Here is a 24,510-nt window from a genome sequence, read left to right as displayed (position 1 = left end):
GAGGTCGTTAATGTTGGAAACAGTTATGACTTCACAACTGCAAATAACCTCTTAAAACCATAATTTTCGTCAGCCTTATCAATATTCTTGATTTTTTTGGGATATATATATATATATATATATATATATATATATATATATATATATATATATATATATATATATATATATATATATATATTATGTAATCCATACTTTGACATTTACGAATGTGAGAACAACTCAAAAGTATGATTCTAATGAATGCTTTATTTCTTGTGGCTAAGAAACAAAGGATTTTGTTATTAGATTATCTTGCAAAAATATTTGTGGATCTCAAACATAGGCAGCAAATAGTTTTCAAGCAATGTGATATCACAATAACTGTCCAAGAAAATTCCTTCTTTTAATCTAAAAGACATTTTTTGAGAACTTACCCACCACCAACATCATCGACCAATAAAAATGCCCCTGAGGTAATCCTAGTGTCATATTGATTTCAATATGCCCAACAGAACCTCCACCATGTATTTTTCTAATAAGTAATTCCCGAAGAATTTGTTCCCTTTTCTCTTCGTTTAAGAGCACTAATTTGGAGTGTGAAGATCTGTTCACAAGCAATGCTTCACCAACAATACTTTCGGTGTAAACCGATTCAGGCTCATCTTGCGAATCTTCTTGCAGTAAAGAAGCTTTAATATCCTTAGTTTCATATAACTCGATGACTTGGCTGTTTGGGCACTTAGATTGGTCATATCCTTATAACCCTTTCGCTTGAACACTTTAGTTTGCCATATTTGTTGCAGCCTTTTAATCTTTGGCTTTTGAAATAGAAGTGGGCTATTTTGTCTCAATGGAAGATGTTGGTGTCACAAATGAGCTACTAGAACATTCCTTAATCGACGTATATCTCCTCGACAAGGTTGCTACTTATCAAGACCAAAAATAAACCGAGCCATGGTGTGTTCACAGATTCAGAATTTGAGGAAAACAAAAGTGGGGAGAAGGTAATGTGGGAAGCACTAACCAATTCTATATTGGGCTACAAACCCAATCCCACACTGGTAAAATAAGAAACTAGACGCTAGCATATAAGGCAATAGGTAATCCCTTCTACCACCAAATGGTTTTAGAAAATGGAACCTCATTGTTCTTCTATGTTGAGCATGGTTGGGCTAGTACGTAGCGATCCTATAAAGTGGCATCAGGTTACAGTCAAAGCCCGGATGATGTGGCAGGCACAGGTGGCATAATCCCCAGTCCAACAAAGTTGATCCTGAAGCCTTGTATCGAAAGTCTTCCAGATGGACCAAGTCATGTGAGCGTCTCCCGAGAGTATCAACGGCATGAACCGAGAGTCAGCAATATGAAAAAGGATTGGATCTGATGAACAGACATTGAGGAGAGGCCAAGGGCAGAACATGGGTTTGAGGGGATGATTGTTAGGGTGCTAAATGGTCATACAACTCTTGAGGGTTAATGCTAGGCTTGGTTTTAAGGCATTGGAATGGGATTTGAACATCATAGGGACCATTTGAGGAGTTTACGCCCGTAAACTCTTATGTGCTTATTCAAAGTGTGTTTTAGTGGTCCGAGGTCAATCACAAGAGTTTCTAGCTCAATATACTTGTCATAGGATGAAGTTAAGGCACCATTTGACCCATTTATAGGAGTTTACGGCCTAGGAACCCATTCTTAGGGGGTTTACGGCCGTGAACTCCTTAGGGGGTGGTTTCTATCAATTTTAAGGCTCCTAACTTGATTGTGGTTGCTTCTAGACTTTATTCCTAGGCTTAAGAGGTATTTAAGGGGCTTCTTAACACCTTAAAAGGAGTTTACTGCCCATGAAAGGATGTTTACGGTCCAAGCATGTGCTTGGGCCGTAAACTCATGTTTACCCCCTAAATGTTGAGTTCATGGTGTCCCAAGTCCATTCCAATAAGTATTAAGTCATTTTCAAGCTCCAAGAGTGATTTGGGAGGGTTTTTGGGCTCCAAAACCCATTTTATGTGTGTTTACGGCCAAGGACTGTTCTAGGGCCGTAAACACATGAGCATGGTCCTTTTTCATGGTTTGAACACGAATTTGAAGGCTAAGGAAGCTAATCTATGAGTTATGATAGTTATCTTACCGATTTGGAGCTTGATTTGGATGATTTTTGGATCAAACTTGGCTTTCTAGTGAGAGAGTAGAAAGAGAGAGAGAGAGAGAGAGAGAGAGAGAGAGAGTAGAGAGAGGGTAAAAAGTTTCAAAATGAAGTTCGTTGAACTTTATATATGGGTTGAGTTTGAGTCACGGTGGTATTCTACCCGATACTGCTGTTAGGCGAGACTTTTGGTTGGACCCGGTTAAGTTGTTGTAACCCAACGTGGTCTAAACTAAAAATTTTCCAATTACTAAATTGGGGTGTTTTCATGGGTTTCTAACGTGTTTGGACACCCATTAAGTCATAATAGAAATCTCTAAATAAATGACTTAAATTAAAATGTAAACAGAAACAATCCGAAAAAAAAAGACGAATTTTAATAATGGAACGGGTTACAAAGACGGGATAAACTTCGGGTTGTCACACAAAGGGCTATGGAGGCTGAGAAATGAGAGGTTAAAGGTTCACCATGTTGTTTAAACAGGGTCAAAACCCTAAATTTTAGGGTTTGTCCCCTGCGTGCATACAACCCGCGTATGAGAAGTACGCCCAACATACTACAAGTTTTCCAAAATGGCAAAACTGCCCCCTAGGGACCACATCTACAAGGTATTTACATACCAAGGGTCAAAATGAAAAGTACATTGAATTGGGTGTTATAGTTGTGATTCAACCATAGTCTTTCATATTAATGTCACAAAAATTGTCCAGCATAGCATTACACTAAGTGCCTTACATTTCACATATATAACAACGGGTTATCCTAGACAGATAACATACTCGTACTCTAATAATACCTCTACCTTACCATACAAAGGATATACGATGTTACATGTGGTATAGTAAGAAGACCCACATGGATAGTAGAACCTAATAATCACATCTACACCCTCACTCCTTGTACCGATTATACCCATGAACACTCTGTCATAAAACAAAGGTCACACTTCAAAAGACAACCCAAATCCTTCAAGTATTACCAAAGGCCAACCGGTCAACAATCAACGGTCAACGAAGTTAATAGACATCGTGGTGAACTCTTGGCTACTCCGTGGCCAAGTCAAGACAAATCAACCGCGATGTAGAGCAACACCACGTTGTGGGCCTTATACCATACCGACGTTAGATTCGACCAAAATTGAAATTTAGTTTGGTTTACGACTAAACGATCAGAATTCATATTTATTATATATTAGGAATGAACATTTGGACCCACCGAACCGACCCTATACCATACCGACATCAGATTCGACCAAGATTTTAATCCATGGTTCAGTTCCCAGTTCTTCATTTCTCATTCGACCGGTTCGAGACGAATGAATGAAAGTTAATCTTGAACCTTCGTTAGGGAAGTTCCCATTCAAAAAAAAAAGTTACATGATTTTTTTTCAAATTAACAAATTAAATTTATAATGATGTATACTAGTAGTTTAATAAGCAAAAGATATCAATTGCAATTTCTATGGACTTACTTGAATATTTTAATTACTTAAGGGAGTGAAGTAATAATAATAATAATAATAATAATAATAATAATAATAATAATAATAATAATAATAATAATAAAAATAATAAATAATCAGCCAACATATTTTTTGGATATCCCGCCATGGAAATTGTATAGCCCGCCACAAATTTTGAGATACAGTCAAAACCCCACAATATGTTTTCACTCCTTAATTACCCCTCCCATTCCACTTCACCGCAGCAACCGACGATTTGACCACCATACTGTTACATCAAACCCTTCTCTTGTGATTTAACCGACGACTCTACCTCATCGTCCCGGCTACCACTCGATCGCCAAAATCATTGCTAGGGTACTCGTTTAGACGACTCCACATCTTTACTGGTTCTCTGTTTGCCACTGATAAACGTTTTCTATTGTTGCAATTTGTAAGTTTTATATGTTGGTTTTTGATTTGATTTTATTTCGTTTCATTATTATACCTTTGATGAAATGGGTTATTGACCTTTGACAATTTTACTACAGAGGTGTATTTAAGGTTTTTCATTACATAATAATTGGTGCAAAATTGAACCTGTAGTTGGTGTTAGTCATATTTGCAAAACAATCAAGTATCATTGCTCAATCGTATCATTGGTAATAAACATTTATTACAACCCATATATCTATTAAGTAACATTAGATGAAATGATTTATGTACAGTCAATATGTCTATGTTATTTGTTTATGTTACCATTATTGCTTTTCAATTATTTTTAGGAAATTTTAGTCAACATATTAATAGAAAATGTACATATTTGAGGCAATAAGAAGCAAGGGTGGTTAATTGTATAACATAATGTAATTTTGGATGTAAGTCTTGTTAGTACCGGAACCTGCAAACTGTTTTTACTCCAAAATATTATGGAATTTCACAATTTTGGACCATATTGCCCCTGCTGTGTTTTTATAATAAAAAAAAGTAATTTTTACAGTTTTGGTTAATACCGGATCCTTGAAACTGTTTTTACAGAAAAAAATTATGACCATATTGCCCCTGTAGTATTTTTATAATAAAAGAATTTAATTTTTACAGTTTTGGTTAATACCGGAACCTGCAAACTGTTTTTATTCCAAAATATTATGGAATTTCACAATTTTGGACCATATTGCCCCTGCAGTGTTTTCATAATAAAATTTTTAATTTTTACAGTTTTGGTTAATACCGAATCCTGGAAACTGTTTTTACAGCAAAAAATTATGACCATATTGCCCATGCAGTGTTTTCATATTAAAAAAATTTATTTTTTACAGTTTTGGTTAATACCGGAACCTGCAAACTGTTTTTATTGCAAAATATTATGGAATTTCACAATTTTGGACCATATTGCCCCTGCAGTGTGCTTGTTGCACACCAATTGTTTGATAAAAAGCCTAAATCAAAATTTTATATTAAATATCATTGTATGGTATCTTATTCCTTAATGACATACTAATATACCTTGTATGTTATTTTTTCATGTTTAATTAAGCATTATGGAAGGAGAAAACACATTGATTGAAGATGTACCTATATTGGAAATGGAGGAGGAGGACTAATATGATGGATCTGATCTAGATGATTCAGAACATGAAGACAAATCTGATTACACTTCCAGTGATTCCGATAGCAACACAGAGACTACAAATAAAACAAGGAAGAGGGGATTGACTCGATTGCCAAAGTTACGGACCAAACATACAAATTCCGGTGGAAGAAAAAAACGTGTAAAGTTTGATGAATTTGGATGGTTTGCAGGGAAGTATAGATCACAACTACCTAGTTATCTGGGAGACCTAGTACGGGAAAGGGTAGGAGTTAGTGTTTTCAACTGGAAGAAGGTAACAAAAGAAGTCAAGGAAAAACTATGGGAAGAGATAACGGTAAATAATGTTTTTTTATATGTAGCCCATATGTTATTGTTTTTCTCCAATGCAATTTCATTCATGATTCAACGCCTAACATATTAGTTATTTGTATTTTAGCGTTTTTATGAAATTGAAGATAGTCGAAGAAAATATATAATGAATCGGCTTGGTATCCTTCTACGGACTTTTAGAAGAAAATTGTACGCAAAGTACATAAAGCCCAACTTAGGGAATACCACCAAGCTTAAAAGAATTCCTAAACGATATCGTACAATAATCCTTAGCCAAGATCATTGGGACAAGTTCGTTGAACACACACAGTCTGAACAGTTCAAGGTTAAATTCCTTTTTTTTTTTCATTATCACTTTTATTTTATAGTTTCTGAAAATAAAAAATACTTATAAGATCCGTGAATTTATTTTTTGGAAGGACATGTCGACAAAGACGATAGAAGCATGATCCAAGTCAAATTATAATCACCGGATGGGACGAGGAGGATATACGACTTTAAGAGAGAAATTGGTAAGTTCTATATTTTATTGAATTATGTATGTCTATATGTGTTTGTTAGTCAAAACTGTGAAGGTGTAACTACCAATTAGAGCATTATACTTTCAAGTTTTTAAGTACATTTTTTTACTAAAAAGTGAATTTAATATGCCACCACAGTTGGAGTAATTAAAAACTGGGACAATTTTAATGCCAGGGGTATTTTGGGAAAAGTTTCATTATTTGAAGTCTTGGTATTTTTTTAAGTTTCGTTTTTCCATTGGATGTATTTAACTATGTTTCTTTCATGTTTAGTATAAGTAGGAGTAATATATATATATATATATATATATATATATATATATATATATATATATATATATATATATAGGGTTAAGTTCAAATGAGAACACTCTTTAATGTGAGAACGTGAGAACACTACTTTGTGTTACTATTCTACTTTTAATTTAATATGTATAGTATTGTAGTAATTATAATATGAATATATTCAATTTTATATTGATATTCTACTATAAAATTTATATATACATGTAGTAATTTAGTAAATTCTAATGTGAATGTTAAATATGTGATTGTTCATATATTCGGTGATGAATAATGTCATAAAGCTGTACATACAAAATTTTAATGTGAATATTAATGTGTGATTGTTCATGTATTTGTTGATAAATAATACCATATCGGTGTATATACAAAATTCATAGTAGAACAGTAACATAAAGTAGTGTTCTCACGTTCTCACATTAAATAATGTTCTCATTTGAACTTAACCCTATATATATATATATGTGTGTGTGTGTGTGTGTGTGTGTGTGTGTATATATATCGTAACTTTTACGAGTTGACAACTATGATTACTAGGTAAATAATAAAGTACTTGCCAAAGATGAAATACCACCCGGGTCATTAATGTGGTGTAAAGGACGTGAAAACAAAGCAGGCGAAATAGAAGATGCTAACGTAAAACTCATGGCAGAAAAACTAGTAAGTTATTGAAACTTTCTCCTTGGTTATTTGATTACTATAACAAATGTGACTTGTTAAATAAATATTGACGATGTTATTTTGATATCTTTTTGTGTACAGGTGGAACATGAAAAACAAATTAAAGATGGAGATGTGAAGCTTGATCCTGGGATGGATGCCATGTCAACTTTGACAAGGATAATGGTGGATTCTTAAAAGGGGTTGGCACAGGTGTGACTGCTAGTAGATATTTCAATATTCCTAGAAACAAAGGATCTTCAAAAGAACAAATTGTGGACCTAAAGTTTGAACTACAGAATGAGAGACTTGAGCTTCAGAAAAAAGATGAAGAACTTAAAGCTTTGTCAACAAAGGTGAGAGAACAAGATAAAACACTAAATCTAGTTTTAGCTCATCTTGAATCACAAGGAACAATGATAACATCTCATCCGAATCAGTCTCCAACACAAGTATGTGAATTGTTATTGTTTTTGCAAAATGCATTTATTGCATAAATTGACCCTTTTCCTTCAATTTTGTAGGTCTTTTCAGTGGACAAGAATGTTGAATCTCATGGTACTCCTGTTACTAATACTATCATAGAGAAAGCACCTATCACAGATAAAGCATTGACAAATGAACCAGTTACACGAGTAAGTAATTATTTGATAAGTTCATTGATTTTAATATTTTTTTGTAGTACTTTGTAAGTAATTATTTGAAAAATTCATTGATTTTAATATTTTTTGTAGTGTTTTCTGATTTCCATATATTATTGAATTATTGTTTTCTAGGAAATGACAAAAACCAACAAAATAACTGTTGAATCTAAGAGTGTGACTACAAATTCACATCCAAAAACAAAAGATACTCATTCACCAAAACTCCCACATGTATGTATTTTAAAATGCAAATATAAATATGTGTTTATTCTTTTTTATCTAAATATGTGCAATCATTGTAGACAATGAAGACGATGAAGTGCATTCTACAATATCCAGATAATAGAAGCAATGATGCTTATGGTACAGTTTACATCTCTTCAGAAAGACAAGCCATTCATGGAGTTCCACTTCAAGACGACTGCTATAAAGTATAAATTGATGAAGTGATAAAGGGAGCTGCATTTTTACCATATCAAAACGGTGATATCAAAACAGTTGAGGAGGCACATAAAACTTTTGTTACATGGCCAAAATACCTTGTCAAATGTGACAAAAAGGTTTGTTTCTTCTATTAACTACTTTATGCATTAAACTTTTTTCCTTTGGAAATTAGTTTTTTAAATTATTAGTTATTCATGTTTGGTTCAATGTTGCTACAGATACCACGAATGAGATCAACTCAAGATGATGAATGTAAAAGCTCCAAGAAGAAAAAAAAAGTTTTATAACGAGAGATAGCATTGGCAAGCATACAAGGAGCACTTTCAATAAGACTAAACAAATCTAGTTTTTGGTTTATGCCTTTTTTCCTTTCTTTAGCATATTTAAGTAAACTTGTTTTGATTACAAGGATTTTTACCTTTTAACTAGGGAAATTATATATGAGAATTTTCATTTGAATTATTATTAATATTGATCTTTTTTTTGTCGTTTCACATTGTCCATTTATGGTTATATTTATTATCATTGTTTTTTATTCCATGTGTCTGTAATAATTTTACCATCATGTTTTATTATGTTTTGTCACTAAAATGTATATAATTGTTACTTTACAAAAAAATGTGTCGTGTGACTAAAGGGTTAACAATAGTCATGATAGAAACTCAATATGTGTCTACAAGTGTTTTACAGTCACTTTTAATTAAACATATGTGACTAAAAGTAAAAGAAATACAACATTGAAAATTTTGTGTCTCGGAAAAGATACACATGTCACTCTATTTAATAATCATGTGACTATAAGTAATATCACAATAGGGTAAATGTAGTCACGGTGAATGAATTTGAGTGTCGATACAACACTAATGGTTACGATTGTATTGATTCGCGATATCTAAATTATGATCAATAGCCACATTGAAAACTATAGGTGTGTCTATAGGATAAAAAATGTTATGGTTATGAAAAATTTGTGTGGCTAAACACTAAACAATAAGGACAATAAACATTAGTTGTGTATCTACAATGATCTTAACATATGTCACTTATTTCTACATTCATGTGGCTGTATGTTCTATAATAGTCATAGTTATAAAAACATTATGTAACTATACGACATTTACAACTATGGTTTAAGTATGTATATGTGACTATAATAAAAACAATAGTCACACTCTGTAATTTTTTAATGTCTAAATGATAAAACCGGTCATACTTAAAACAAATTGTTATGTTCATAAGATGAATATTAGCCACTGTTATATATACTTTTGTGTCTATAAATCAATTACAGTCATGTTTAATTGATTTTCTATGTAGAAAACATATAAAATAGCCACACTTACAACTTTTTATATGTTTGAATCATAGCAATGGTCATGATAAATTATACATATGTGGCTGAAAGTTATTGAATGAACATAGTTAATTAAAAAAATAGTATGTGTCTTTAAAATACTTTTGGTCATTGTAATTATAAATTTATGTGACCATTTTGGGAACATGGTCATGATTTATTTTATTATGAGCGTGTCTAAAAGATTGTTAATAGTCATATTTTTTTGAGTGACAAATTATTAGCAAAACGTCATAGTGCAAATAAATTCATGTGGCCATTTGTTGAATATGGTCATGTTTCGCTTAATTTTGTGTCTCTACACGATAGTCAATAGTCATAATGAACATTTTTTTGTGTGATGAATTATTATCAATATGCCACAGTGAAAATAACTTCATGTGACCATTCCATGAAAGATTGTCACTAAAATAACTAGAAGGTGTGTCTATAAAGGGTTTACAGTTACAATATTGGATAAAATGATAGATTACAACAAAAAAAACTTCACCCTATAGCCACACTTTTATGCTATGGTCACAGTTTTTCATATGATATAGCCACAAAGCTTAAAAGTGGCCGTATGGTGCCTAAAATGGCACGGCCTTCGGTGACACTTTCAATGAAAAAAAAAAGTGTGACTATAGGCATATGGTCATAATTTTTTGGTGTGACCATAACCCATTTTTGTACTAGTGTAAAATAAGAAACTAGAAGCTAGCATATAAGACAATGAGGAATCCCTTTTTATCACCAATTGGTTTTGGAAAATGGAACCTATTTCTTTTTCTATGTTCAACATGGTTGGGCAAGTAGTGATCCTAACATTCTATACAAGCAAAGTCACCAAAAATGACATAAAGATCATTTGGTAGTCTCCCACCTAAAATTAGAATTAACAACACATTGGGATAAGCATATTGGCTAAGTCTCTAAACTAGAAAGAGGTCCGCCTTACATGTTCTCCATCTTTCTATAGGGAAGGAAATACTTGGCAAGATAAACTAGGTAAAAGAAACAACTAACGAGGAGACTAAAAAAACTCAGAAACCAAAAAGACTATACTCTTTTGACTTCTCTAAACACTAAATTCCTATGAACCACAATTTAATAGCATTGAACATGGAAAGCATATAGATTAGACTCTATAACATCCCTAAAGATTAAACTCCCATGGACCGAGAGTTCAATAGAATTAGACATGGATTTTGATTTTCCTGTCATACAAATGAACCTCATAGGGAAGTAAAAGAGAATTCCCATAAACACACAAAGCCTCTAAGGCCTTATCCACCTTTTTAATGAATCTATGTGCATCAAAAGTCCATTTTACAATTAATACATGCACTATATCGTGATTTTGATGGTGGGCTTGGCTTTTAAGAGGCTACCTTATCCAACTTTTTAATGAATACATGTGCATCAAAAGTCCATTTTATGATTAATATATGCACTATATCATGATTTTGATGGTGGGCTTGGCTTTAAGAGGCTTATAGCTAATAAATGCAAAGAAGCTTACAAACAAAAAATTAAGATGCAAATGAATTTTGTGAAATATAGACTACAACCCATATGGTCTCAACTCTCAAGAGTTCATTGAATGATCTACTTTTACAAAGATTGTCATATAAATAGTGAGAATCAAGTGATTTACCTTTCAAGATTCCCTACCTCACATGAACTAGCACTGACATGACAAAGTTTTGGTACCTAGACATATGTATGCAGATAAAATCAGAGGTGCAATTACAATCTGAAATCACTGTCATATGGACAAATGAGATCTTCTCTTCTAATATTGGTGATCACAAGTATAACAAAGATGATACACAATTTCATATAAAATAATAGTAATCCAGCATAATTAATGCAATACTGCACAATAAATGAAAGCCAAAAAAGAAAACATATTTAGAACCCACCTTGCCACTCTCGGTGACGCTTTTTTCCTGCTTTTGTCCTGTTTCTTGAGTACATGGGGAGATACAAGGCTTCTTGAGTACATGGGGAGATACAAGGCTTGGTATGTAATACTTTAAATCTTTCAATTGCTGCACAACTTCGGTGTTAATCGTGCGGTTAGGCCCCACAAGCTCCCATGACAGCCTCACATTGTACTCATTCATCACACACACTTTGAGGGGAAACATTTGACCATGAAATACACACATAGTCCCCAAAAACGTTGCCCGTTGACAAGTTTATGGGATTTCCTCAAATTTATCATCAGACAAATCAAAGGAAATAATTACATGTTTCTTATTATTAGCTGTACCATGAGAAACAACCCAATGAAGCAGTGGCGGACCTTAGTGGTGCCCCAGGGGTCCGGGCCACTGCTCCGACGCCGGCACGTAGTGTAAAAAAAAATTAATGTTTTTTCTATTGGGTGCACCGGCTTAAAACACGAGTGACACTACTAATATAGATTTATTTGGAAAAAAAATTTAGTGTCACCCCTACGAAAATGTTCTGCGTCCGCCACTGCAATGAAGTGCCCCATTGTAAAGGACACCAACCCTAGTGATAAAAGTGTAGTTGACTTCTCCTATAACTTCCCAGATGTTGGACTCTAAACTAAACTTTAGGAAACATGTAAGATTATTGCCTTTTCTAAACCCTAATACCACCTTGTAATCATCTTTGGATGAATCGTAACCAAAACCATAAATCAAAGGTCCGGCCTGATCAAGGATTTCGGGCTTTTTCAGTTTATTCACCTCTCTGGTTTCAGGATTGATAACTGAAAATTCAGAACGAGAGGGAGAAACACATATTAAACCATTGGAAGAACCAAGTAGATGACGCGTGCGGCAGACAAAATAGAGGTTATCAGCATCATATAAATGCTCCCAATTACACTGTGATGTAGCAGACATAGCAATTCTTCTGTTTCCCATTTTGTCATATTCACGATCACGGCGATAACTGTTTTCGAGATGGGCTTTGATGAAATCAGGATCAGAGAACACATATTTCCATGACTTTGAAACACTCCTGTAACGGATCAGATCGCTCACCTCTGATCTTATCAGTATTTGTTCAATCATTTCTTCCGGCAGCTGTGCCATTGAAACCGTAGAATTGGAAACCGCGTTTCGAGAGGGTGGGGTGCAGGCATTGTTTTATACTACATTTATTACTAGACAATCATAAAATCACAAATTAAGTTACCCGAAATTTTACTGAAAAGATTAGAGAAATTACCCTTAGCGATGTGCCTTATTCAAAACTTACCACATATGATTGTGGCTTTAATAAATTTCAAGATTTTAACATAGACACCATCTCGATTCGCAATGGGAGTGGGTGGAGCTGCTGGAATCTAAGATAACTATTAAGACATGATCAAATGCAGGTGACCCAAAAAGGAAGAGGGAGAGGAAGGACGCAAATTAAGTATCTGTTATTTTTTTGCTCACTTCACACGAAGTTAGTTCTTATCTAAATAAACAAACTGTTTTCATTAGAGCACTTTCAAACAATTTTATATCTAGCTTGTTTCTGTGGTTTCTTCTGGTGGGATCAACGCAGAAACTCAATTAACATCCATTATACCTGCTGCCGCTTGATCTATAATATAATATAATATAAATTACATTCAATTTTGTGAAATTCCATTAGAAACTATTCTACTCAAAGTTAATCAAACCGCAAAATAACAAAACTTCAAACACAACCCTGTGAAATCAATTCTATGATCAAAACAAACCTAATCCATATTTACAATTAAGCATATAAATACTCCCAAAAATTTTAAAAAATATGCATTCATTACACACAATTTTGCACAATAACTAAGTCAATCCAGCACTGATACAAAATTCAGCTACGATTTGAAGTTCATACGCAAATTTCCAACGATTAATAATGCTTTTTACTAAATAACGAGAGAAAAGTATCCAACTAGAATTTGAGAGGAAGGAAGGGATCTTGCCGGCGACCAGAGGGAGAGATGAGAGGATGATGCATGCGTTAGCGGATTCAGTTCCGATTGATAGCCGTTTCAAAAATTGAGCTTAATAAAGGCTTCCAAATCGTTTATAAAGCATAAACCTTGCAAAAGGGAATTTACAAGATATAAAATCTACCAAGGCCAATTCGTACAATTAATAATATAGAAACAATTAGGAATGTTTTTAGTAAATCTAGTTGAAACACTAGATATGTAGATATTTATAAAGCAAAAAAACAAATAATAATATAGAAGCCATTTTCTCACCGAATTTTTGAAGCTAATATCAACCTAAGTGCTGTTTGTTTAGTGTTTATCGTTCTAGCAGTTAGACCATTTGTTTTGTTAAAATTTCACGTTTTACTCGGTCAACAGACACGTTCTTAACCGATAACCTAAAAAAATATTGCTGACGGGGTAAGTTGGAAAATAATGTCCTTTGTGTCCTGATCACAAATCACGCCTCATCCACAAGTCGTGCCCCATCTGATTAGATGCTCTCCTTTGTTGCTTGTTGACGTATCTCACCCGGAGTAACATCAAAATATATACGTCAAAAGATAACGGGGCCGTCAATTCAGGAACAGCCCATCAAAAACTAATTACCTGAACTCGGGATTGGCCCCCTTTTAGGAGAGAAACTCTCGCTCCAGATAAGACAAAGGAGTACCAGTCGCCCCTTGGCGACATATGTAGCGCTCGGTGATCTGCCAAGTGGTAGTTTCACACCAATAGCAAATAGCCACCCACGGAGCACGAACTACCAATCAAAGGCCGCCTCGTCCTCCCATGCCTGAAAAGGTAGAATCGCTCTTGCAGCCTGGAAAACTTTTTGGAAGACGGAGCGACACCTGTGTTCAGAGATGCCATAGTCCAGTAACAAAGAGGAAACGAAAACAAAGGAGAAGAAACTCCAAAGAAACAGAAAGAAAGACGCAATACCGGAGAAGAGAAGAAGCAAAGGATAAAAGGAAAGCAGATCGAATAAGGACGGTTTTAAATGTAGGTGGAAACCAGAACAGTCACAATGATGGAATCGCCGACTCAGACGATTCCGTCACGTCAACAGGCAGCAGAAACCACCATCGATGAACATGTGTCTAGGCCTAAGGCTAGAATGATCTCACTAGCCCGAGCAAACTTTGATGTCCACTAGCCTAGGGGACTTGTTGATGTATCTCACCCAAAGTAGCGTCAAAGGATAACGGGGCTGTAACACCCTGTTTCGAATCGTTTCTATTTCAGGTTTGTGATCAAGGACCGGGTATTAGCAGGCTTAGGACCCTTGAAGAATTGAGATTTGTACTCTTTTAGGGGTGGATGATGTAATTTGGATGATCCAGGTTTTTGGTTTTTGTTTTGGAATAATATGTCAGCTTGGGGTTTTATGGGAATTAGATGTATATTTGGGATATTGTAAACCAAGGTATGAGCTGATTAAGCATAGAGCTTCATGTTACCTTTTCATGGATATAAGGATCGTCAGAATCGGATTGATAATAAGGAAGTGATGGCCTTTGGGGTATATTGGGTTTAAGGGTTAAGAAGTACACGGAGCATACATATGTCTGTGCATGTCGTACTAGTTCTAAAGTCGGTATGCGTGTCATACAATGGTGTACGCGGGGCAGGATCGTGCCATCGGGCTCATACGCAGGGCGTACGTGCATCTTATCGAAAAAATTAATTTTTATGTTGTAACCTATATAAGCTCATTAAGTCTTTAGGACTAGCCTCTTTACCAGCCTCCAAGTCCTCAAAACCTTAGAGATCATCCTTTAGCCTTCATGATAGTATTTTGAGCTCATGGTATCCATTTTTGTGTGTTTTGGTACATATCCAAGAAGTAGAAGATTGGTGCAAGGTTAGGATTTAGGAAGAGCTTATGGATCTTGATTATATGCTTCATTTCTCGCTTAGTTGTGGTATAAAGCCGTGAACTTGATCATTGATGTCTTAGATTTATCACTTATGAGTTTTGGTTCCTTTTTGACCCTACTAATATGATCTAGTGGCTTTATGCCACTCCATGAGCTTTGAGTTGCCCGTCTTGGTGTTTCTGAGGTTAAAGGTCCATAAATTTGGCACCTTTAGGGTTTAAATCCATCTATGCATGAGTTTGGGTCCTTTTTTCATCATGGTCGAATGCTATATTTTGAGGTTGGGTCTTCTTGGGGCATGCAAAGTCACCAAGTCAGTGACTTTATGGTTCTAGACGTTCAATAAGAAGTAGATCTATAATTTGGACTTCTGGATTAATGAATTAAGAGCTTAATGGATGGTTTGGCTACGCTAGGCGTACAAGTCTGTACGCGCAACGTACAAGCCAAACAGCGAGTACGCTTAGCGTACAGATGGGTACACCCTGCGTACACAGTCAGGAATGCTTTTACATCATTGGGCTTCAGTTTGGGCCATGTTTTTGTCTTAGTCGTCTTGGGCCCTATTGGGCCATCAGGTTTTGGGGCTATTAATAATTTTGTGGAGGCCTACAATGGGTTTGGGCCCAATTTTGAAAATTGAGCCATGGATCGGGCCTTGGGTGGTTTTTGGTATTTGGGCCTTTTTGGATTTTAAGTTTGGGCCTAAGTCTTGGTCCAAACAAGGTCAAGGGTAAATTGGTCATTTACCCTAGTAATGGATATATGGTTATGTTTTGGGACCCAAGTGTTGATTCGATGTTGTTTTGTTATTGAAAGTTCAGGGATCTGTCAGCCAGCAACCAGGGATTATCTGAGTGATTCAGCAGTGCGAGGTGAGTCTCCTCACTCAGCCAGCAACCAGGGATTATCTGAGTGATTTAGCAGTGCGAGGTGAGTCTCCTCACTGGGTTTAGCGGGTCGAAGGCACCAATGTCGGCCCATTATTATATGTTAGGATGCTAGATTTATGTACTCTTGCATCTGTTGAATGATGGTATGCTTACCGGGCAATACCCAATGGAAGGCGGGGCCTGATGAGTTTATTGTATGCTAGCTATCGATATCTATTTTTCTGCTTACCAGGTGGGGCTCGATGATTGTATGGTATGCTATAGTCTTTGTGATTATTGCATGTGCTAGTAAGGTTATATGTGATTATCACAACAAGTGTATAATAGTGCTCAAAGTAAAACAACCATCATAAATATAATTTAAAAACTTATACCATAGTATGAGTTTACATGTTTCTAATTCAATTACAAAATGATGACCAAAAATGAAATGTTTGACGATTTAACGTCCCATCCTCAAAAGTTGTAGATTTCTTGTTTCACTGATTTCCTGAGAATACAAGTAATTTTAGAAATGTCAACAATTAAGTTGGTGAGTTCATAAGCTTTTGGATGAAGAGTTTGAAAATCCTTTGTTTGTGAATGTATTGCATACCAAGAAAATCCCTTATTTTCCTTAATAAATGTTGTGTAGTCTTAAATCCCAAGACCGAGTGTCTATGTGTTTCGAAATTTTAACGGACTGTGCAGTTTTAAATAGATAAAACCCTATTTTTAAGATAAACGTTCCCGTAAACTTAAAGTGTGTTAACTCCCTATGTGAGTCGCTATAACCATACTATGACTAGATGACCTACTACAACATTTGTCAGACGTTTAGAATTTGTTATGACATCTGTCACCCGTAGACCTGCAGGTCTGGCTGTAGCTAGCAGCAAGGTGTGGGGTGTCAATCCGAATATAGATCTATACACAATTATCACGCTCTCCCTACAAGAGACTCTGGTTAAAACTTACAGGAATTTGTAAGCCGTACTCTAGGAGTACAATGAAGACTTGTCTCACAATTTACGTTAACGAGTTTACGTGTAGTATGTTTAGTAATGCATAACTATGATAAAGGACTCTTACCATATATGTATGTTTTTAATGATAAAGGACTCTTACCATATAGAGAGTACCTTTTGTTATTAAATTGTAACTTAACAGAAAACATATATGAAATATGAAGTCATCAAAGACAAACACTTTGCTCAACATGTTACAAAGTGTTATGAAAATTGTAGGCTACAAACTAGTTTTTAACCTTTATGCACTATTTTAGAAAAATCATACGAACTAGAAAACCAAATCCGTAAACTCTCAAAGTTTAGGAAATGTGTCTAGTATGTTCACAAATTTTATTATGATTTTTAAAAGTCTCTGACTTATGTGAAAACGTTCCTAATCACAGACTGGTCCGAATTGATTTCTGAAATGACCCGCTGTTTTTTATAAATCACTATAAATTGTGGAAACTTCGTATGGATATCTGCAAGTAGTCATTTTAAAGATAAAAACCTAAACTTATTGCATATGAAACAGTTTTGAAAGATATTAGGTTTAAGGAAGTTAAAACAGCCCGTGATTAGGACTCAACTTTTTTGTGAAAAGATGATGTATGAGTTTGAGTGATAATAAGGAGTGTTAACTTGTATGCCCCCCCCCTAAAACTAGAAGAAAACATAAAAATTTAGGGGTATGAACTCACCTTGTGTGATTTCTTTGCTGTGGACGATGAAGAAGGTGAAGTTACAATTCCAGAATACTTGGGGAAAGCTTAGGAGTTGAAGGAATCTATCGACAACATGATGATTTTTGAGTAAGAATCCTGGTTGAGAACTAATTGAGTGATTAATATTCAAGATGATGAAAGACTTACCAAGGTGAATGTGCATGCAATTTATTCCTGGGGCTTGGTCGACTTCTTGAGAGATGAGAGAAGAAGGAAAAATGTATGTTGAGGGCTGCACTTGGGTTTTATAGTGAAGGTTGGAAATCCAAATGATTAGATTCGAGAAAGATAATCTGATTGAGTGTTGGGACAAAGATATGGATCTGCTTAGGTAAATGGAGAAATAATGCCAATAGGTTGTCATAGAGTGGTTATGGGAAATAGGGCATGTCATAACTTTTTGGGTAAGTCAACCGTCCTTTGGATAAAGTTTTGTACAAAAGATACGATGTGGTGTGATGTTTTTCTCTAGTCGTGATTTAAGAGGGTGAGCTCTTGCTTATTGTGGCGTGACTTGATTCTAGCTGACTACAGAGGTGAGTCTGAAGTCTGTTTGCCCAATCCGGAGTCAAATTTCTACATCTGGAATCGAATAGCCAGTTCCGGAGTCGATGCGAAAATTTCGGGTTACGTGGAGTCACCTAATTCCGGATTCATCATATTCCAGGCTCAGATGGCTTCGGATCATGAAGGCTCTTTTGTTTTACGGGGTTTGTCTCCTAGTTTAGAGTCATGTGGTTGAGGTAAATTGGACAAGGAGTCTCGATTTGAAAGAGAGTTCCAGACCGAAAGAGGGCTCCGGACCGAAAGAGGGCTCCGGACCTAAAGAGGGCTCTGGTCCTAATAAGGTTGTTCCTTAAGTAACTTCTTGTTTTGAATGGTTTTTGGCTAAGTTAAGGGTTGAGATGCCCTGGTTGATTATGAAGAGTTAAGAGAGGTTTTCGAGAGAGGCTTGGGAGAGATTTCACATACTTGGAGATATTGAAATAGACTTTGTCGTAGGTCCTTATAAATGTTTTCCTTCATAGATCGAAGGTCGTAGGCTTAGTTACATCTTATTTTGAGTGTTATGCATCCCTAAGGGTACATAATAGTGTCTTATAGAGTTGTTATTTCCCTCAAATTGAATAGGGTTCAGAAAAAAAAATTGAACATGTGAAGCTTTCAAATGTTACTTTGCATTAAGATTTCGAGTCATACATTGATAAACATAAAGAAATCCCTACATATAAGCACTAGTTGAGTTGACCAGTTTGACTTTCTTTTGACTTTGACTTGACCAGAAAGTGACGGTTGTCACATTATCCCCCCGTTAGAAGGTATTTCGTCCCGAAATTAGCGTTTTGACTGGGACTTCAGGCGTTTGGGAAGAGATGTGGATATTCTTGTTTCATCTGATCTTCGCGTTCCCAAGTGAACTCGGGTCCTCGTTTAGCATTCCAACGGACCTTCACTATAGGGATGCGACTCAGTTTCATTCTCTTGATCTCTCGATCCATGATTTCTACCTATTCTTCTACGAAGTGGAGACTCTCGTTGACCTCGATTTCCTCGAGTGGGATCACAAGAGTCTCATCGGACAAACACTTCTTTAAATTTGACACGTGGAAGGTCGGGTGTACGTTGTTAAGTTCTTGAGGTAGTCGAAGTTTGTATGCCACCGGGCCAATCCTGGCAAGGATTTCGAACGGTTCGATGTACCTTGGATTTAGTTTGCCACGTCTGCCAAAACGTATTGTTCATTTCCATGGTGAGACCTTCAGTAGTACCCGGTCCCCAACCTGGAATTCCAATGGTGTGCGCTGCTTATCGGCGTAGCTCTTTTGTCGATCACGAGATGCTTTCAGTCTCTCTCAGATTTGTACGATCTTTTACGTAGTCTTCCTTATGATTTTAGGACCAGTGAGTTTGTTGTTAAGGACTTGCCCCTTTGCTAACTAGGTATCTCTCACTTCAGCCCAGCACCGTGGTGATCTGCACTTGCCCCCATAGAGAGCTTCGAATGGCACGAATTTGTTATTGTACGAGAATTCAATAAGTGGTAAGTGGGTATCCCACGCTTTACCAAAGTCAATAACACAAGCTCTTAGCATATCTTCTAAGGTTTGGATAGTTCTTTCACTCTGACCGTCGGTTTGTGGGTGGTAGGCCGTACTCATGCCTAGCCTGGTCCCTAGAGATTTTTGTAAGGACTACCAGAACCGTGAAGTGAATCTACTATCTATGTCAAAGATAATGGATATTGGCACACCATGTAGTCGTACAATTTCTTTGATGTATGTCATGGTCAATTTTTCCATCTTATCGATCTCATTTATAGGCAGGAAGTGTGTGGATTTGGTCAGTCAATCAACGATTACCCAAATGGTATCAAGACCACCCATTGTCTTAGGCAGTTTTGTTATGAAGTCCATGGTTATTCGTTCCCACTTCCATTCGGGTATATCAGGTTGCTGTAGTAGACCCGAAGGCTTTTGGTATTCTACCTTAACTTTAGAGCAAGTTAGACACTTGTTCACGTAGGTAGCGATTTCAACTTTCATATTCAGCCACCAGTAGAGTTTCTTCAGGTCCAGGTACATCTTATTCGATCCGGGAGGTACGGAGTATCGAGTTTTGTGAGCTTCGTTCAGGATGACGTCCCTAAACCCGCCAAATTTTGGTGTCAAAATTCGGTTCATGAGATATCGAGCTCCGTCATCCTTGACTTCTAGATTCTTATCCATTCCTCTTAATGCCTCACTTGCCACATTCTCAGGATTGAAAGCTTCCAGCTGGGCCTCCTTGATTTGTACGGATAAGCGTGAATGGATTGTCATGGTTAATGACTTTACTCAGCGACTCGAGTATTCTTTTCGACTTAAAGCGTCAGCTACCACATTGGCTTTACCAGGGTGATAACGTATCTCACACTCGTAATCATTCAACAATTCTACCCATCGTCTCTGCCACATGTTGAGCTCTTTTTGATTGAGGATGTACTGAAGGCTTTTGTGGTCGGTAAAGATAGTACACTTTATTTCGTAAAGGTAGTGTCTCCAGATCTTTAGGGTGAATACTACTGCTCACAGTTCGAGGTCATGTGTGGCGTAATTGATCTCATGTGTCTTTAGTTGCCTCCATGCGTAGGCAATGACCTTTCCTCATTGCATTAACACACATCCAAGGCCTTGGTATGATGCATCACAATAGACCACAAAGTCTTCGATCCCTTCTGGCTGGGATAAAATCGGGGCACTGCACAGGGCCTGTTTTAACGTTTGGAAGGCGATTTCTTATTTCTCTCCTTATATGAAGGTCACACTCTTTTGGGTTAAGGCGGTAAGTGGTTTGGCAATCTTGGAGATCATTTGGATGAACCTTCGATAGTAGCCTACGAGGCCTAAGAATTGGCGGATTTATGTAGGCGTCCTTGGTGCTGAGCAGTTCTCGATCGCTTTAATTTTGGAGGGATCTACGTGTATCCCTTTTTCACTAACCACATGACCGAGGAAGTCTACTTCTCGGATCCAAAATTCGCACTTTGAAAATTTTTCATATAATTTCTTTGCCCTTAGCGTCTCCAATACCTGTCGTAGATGTTGGCTATGCTCTTCCTTACTCCTTGAGTAGACCAGGATATCGTCTATGAATACAATCACGAACTTTTCTAGGTAAGGACGACACACGCGGTTCATTAGATCCATGAACATTGCAGGTGCGTTTGTTAATCCAAAGGGCATTACCACAAACTCATAGTGATTGTACCGAGTTGTGAATGCCGTTTTGGGGATATCCTCCTCCTGAATCCGTATTTGATGGTATCACGATCTTAGATCGATCTTTGAGAAGTAAGATGCGCCTTGGAGTTTGTCAAATAGGCCATCGATTCGGGGTAGGGGTACCGGTTCTTGATGGTAAGTTTATTTAGCTCGTGGTAGTCGATGCACATGCGAAACGATACATCTTTCTTTTTCATAAACATAACTGGGACTCCCAAAGGTGAGAAGCTGGGTCTAATGAATCCTTTGCTCAGCAGTTCATTTAATTGGCTGGATAGTTCTTGCATCTCGGCTGGCGCTAGGCGGTAAGGCGATTTGGCTATGGGGGTAGCTCCAAGGATTAATTCGATTCGAAATTCGACTTGTCGTGCAAGTGGAACTCCGGGATGGTCTTCCGGAAATACGTCCGAGAAGTTACAGACCTCCGGAATGTCCTTGATGTTCTTTACCTCGTGTTTCGTATCCACTATGTGGGCTAAGAAGGCGGGGTATTCCTTGCGGAGATACTTTTGGGCTTTGGCGCAAGAGATGATTTGAAGGTTTGTACTAGGTTTGTCGCCGACAAGGGTTTCGCCACTCTGCAGATTTAGGAATATGGCCCTTTTGTAACACAGAATGTCATCATGATTTGAACTTAACCAATCCTGCCAATGGTGATGTCAAAGCTTTTGATCGAAACTGGCAATAGATTGATTTTGAATGGGTGATTGTCTAGAGTAAGGGTACGCCCTGAGTATATGGCGTGTGTGCTTTCTGTTTTTCCATTAGCCATTTCTACGACATACATATCTTTTAGTGATTGGGGTTTGTGTTTTAATAAATGTTTGAACATGTGGCTAACAATACTCCTCTCCGCTCCACTATCGAATAATATGCATGCATATGAGTTATTGAGGAGAAACGTACCGGTAACCATCGTGGGATCATCCCTTGCTTCCCCTGTCCTAAGGTCAAAATCCTTCCGACACCGTTGGTGCTTGAGTTTTTAGCTTTTGGGAAGTTCCTCTTGTAGTGCGCAATTTCCTCACAGCCATAACAGGCACGACTTGCCCTAACGTTGACGGTCGGGTTGGCTTGTTGGGCAGGCGCCCTGCAAAAATGGGTGGTATGCCCCTTTTTGTTACAGTTGTTGCAGCGCGTTTCCCGACAAGGCCCGTTGTGGTGAAAGTTTCACTTGTTGCACTTAGGAAGGGTTCCAACATATTGCCTCGGTGGTGATGGGGTGGAAGGAGTAGTAGCATCATCGATGGTAACAATTTGTTGCTTCTTGGCGGGGTCCTGCATCGGTTGCTTCTTTTTAGTGTTCTAGAACTTCCTCTTGTTGCTTCTTCCTTTGGCTTGATTGGAGGTCGTTGTTGCATTGACATGGCTTGCCTAATGATCGATGAGTTGTTGTGCCAACTCTTTGGCACTGTCGAAGGTGGTTGGCCTTGAGGCCAACACGCTATTTTGAATCTGGGAAGATAGTCCCTAGAGGTATCGTTGCACCTTCTTGCCTTCTAGAGTGACCTAATGGGTTTTAGCCATAAGAACTTTCCTATGTGCGCATGAAAAACCCTAATGCTTGGATCTAGGCTTTCTAATTAAACATGCTTTGAATCCAAGACTTCTAATGACTAATTAGGTATAAGAACAATACAAAATCAGATCTAGAAGTTTACCTTTGAATCTCTTGTTTTGATCTTGTTGTCTTGGAGCTCTAAAGTCACAATTTTCACTCCTCTAATGGCTTACAAACATCAACTAGCAAAGAGGATGATTTTAGAGAGAGGTTGGGAAGAAATCGGCCAGGGGTACTCTACTTTAGATGAGATGCCGATTTCCCTTGCTCAAGGGTCTATTTATACTTTTAGACTCCTAAGGGTTTCACCTTTAAACCCTAGTTGGATAATCTTTCCTTAAAGCAATCCAAATCCTTACCTTAGATAAGCCTTGGACGATTTTTGAGCTATCCTAAGCCCTAGAATCCGTCCATCGTTTATCCCTTAAGGATTTACAGTATAAAGTGTAACTATCAAACAATTGACAGTTTATACCCTCTTATTTAATTAATCTCCTTAAGTCACCAAATTAATATTAATTAATTTATGACTTATATTAATTAAATAACAATATTATTATTCCTTATATTATTCTCATAATATATTAATAATATTTATTCTCTCATAATAAATCATCCTATCAAGTTGCTATGGTGAAGGCAACCCAAAAGGACCATGCACAATCGGGTCAAATACTTGCCTAATATAGTTGCAGCCTTAGACACTATTCCAAGGTTAGAGCCCGTCATCTTGAGACTCCACAGTTCTTGCTCTAACTTTTTCACTTCACCCCTTGGGCAATACTCCTTCGGTATCATAGTTTTCAAGTCTTCCCAACTTATCGAATTAGCCACGGCGAGTGTCAGGGATTTAACATGGCCGTTCCACCAAGTAAGGACCTTGCCGGTGAATGTGCAAGCTGGGAATTTGACTTTGCTTGCTTCGGGGCATGCACAAATCTCAAAGACGGATTAAGTCTTCTCGAACCACTGCATCAAAGTGATGACGCCCTCGCTTCCATTGAAGGAATCGAGTTTGCCATTCGTGAAGTCCTTGTAGGAACATTCCTTCGAACGTCCTTATCTACCTCCTTGATTAGAATTATTATTACCGCGTCTTGCTCTCCTAGCTCTGTCACAACTGATTTGAGACATAGCAGCCGCCACTGCGGCTGTAACCGCAGCCTGAAACATAACAAGGTCATACTGAGGGGGCAGTGGTGGTGGATTGTTTGTGTTCCACCGGTGCGTCTAGTAGATCTACAGGGTGGCATCTTTTTGCCATAAAATTTTAACGACGAAATGAGTATAAGTCTTTTAGTAATGGTTATAAGTCGGGTGTCGTAGAACTAGATTATTAGTTTAAGT

The 24,510-nt window shown here is 36.9% G+C and overlaps 1 protein-coding gene and 2 long non-coding RNA genes across 3 annotated transcripts; 2 read left to right on the top strand and 1 right to left on the bottom strand.

Annotated features, from left to right (window-relative positions):
* Positions 1-5,897: 5,897 nt before the first annotated feature.
* On the top strand, positions 5,898-7,608 carry LOC145069970 (uncharacterized). Its single transcript, XR_013689765.1, has 4 exons — positions 5,898-6,003; positions 6,853-6,975; positions 7,078-7,427; positions 7,500-7,608. It is a non-coding gene; the product is annotated as an uncharacterized LOC145069970 (long non-coding RNA).
* Positions 7,609-7,751: 143 nt separating this feature from the next.
* Positions 7,752-8,534, top strand: LOC145069965 (uncharacterized). The gene is made up of 3 exons (XR_013689755.1): positions 7,752-7,850; positions 7,922-8,179; positions 8,282-8,534. It is a non-coding gene; the product is annotated as an uncharacterized LOC145069965 (long non-coding RNA).
* Positions 8,535-11,858: 3,324 nt separating this feature from the next.
* On the bottom strand, positions 11,859-12,470 carry LOC145058612 (F-box protein CPR1-like). Its single transcript, XM_079006497.1, has one exon. The coding sequence runs from the start codon at positions 12,468-12,470 to the stop codon at positions 11,859-11,861; it is 612 nt and encodes a 203-aa protein (XP_078862623.1).
* Positions 12,471-24,510: the final 12,040 nt, after the last annotated feature.

This window comes from Lactuca serriola, chromosome 1, assembly GCF_051521515.1.
Source record: "Lactuca serriola cultivar US96UC23 chromosome 1, Lser_US96UC23_V15, whole genome shotgun sequence".
NCBI lineage: Eukaryota > Viridiplantae > Streptophyta > Magnoliopsida > Asterales > Asteraceae > Lactuca > Lactuca serriola.
This window is presented reverse-complemented; position numbering and strand designations above follow the sequence as displayed.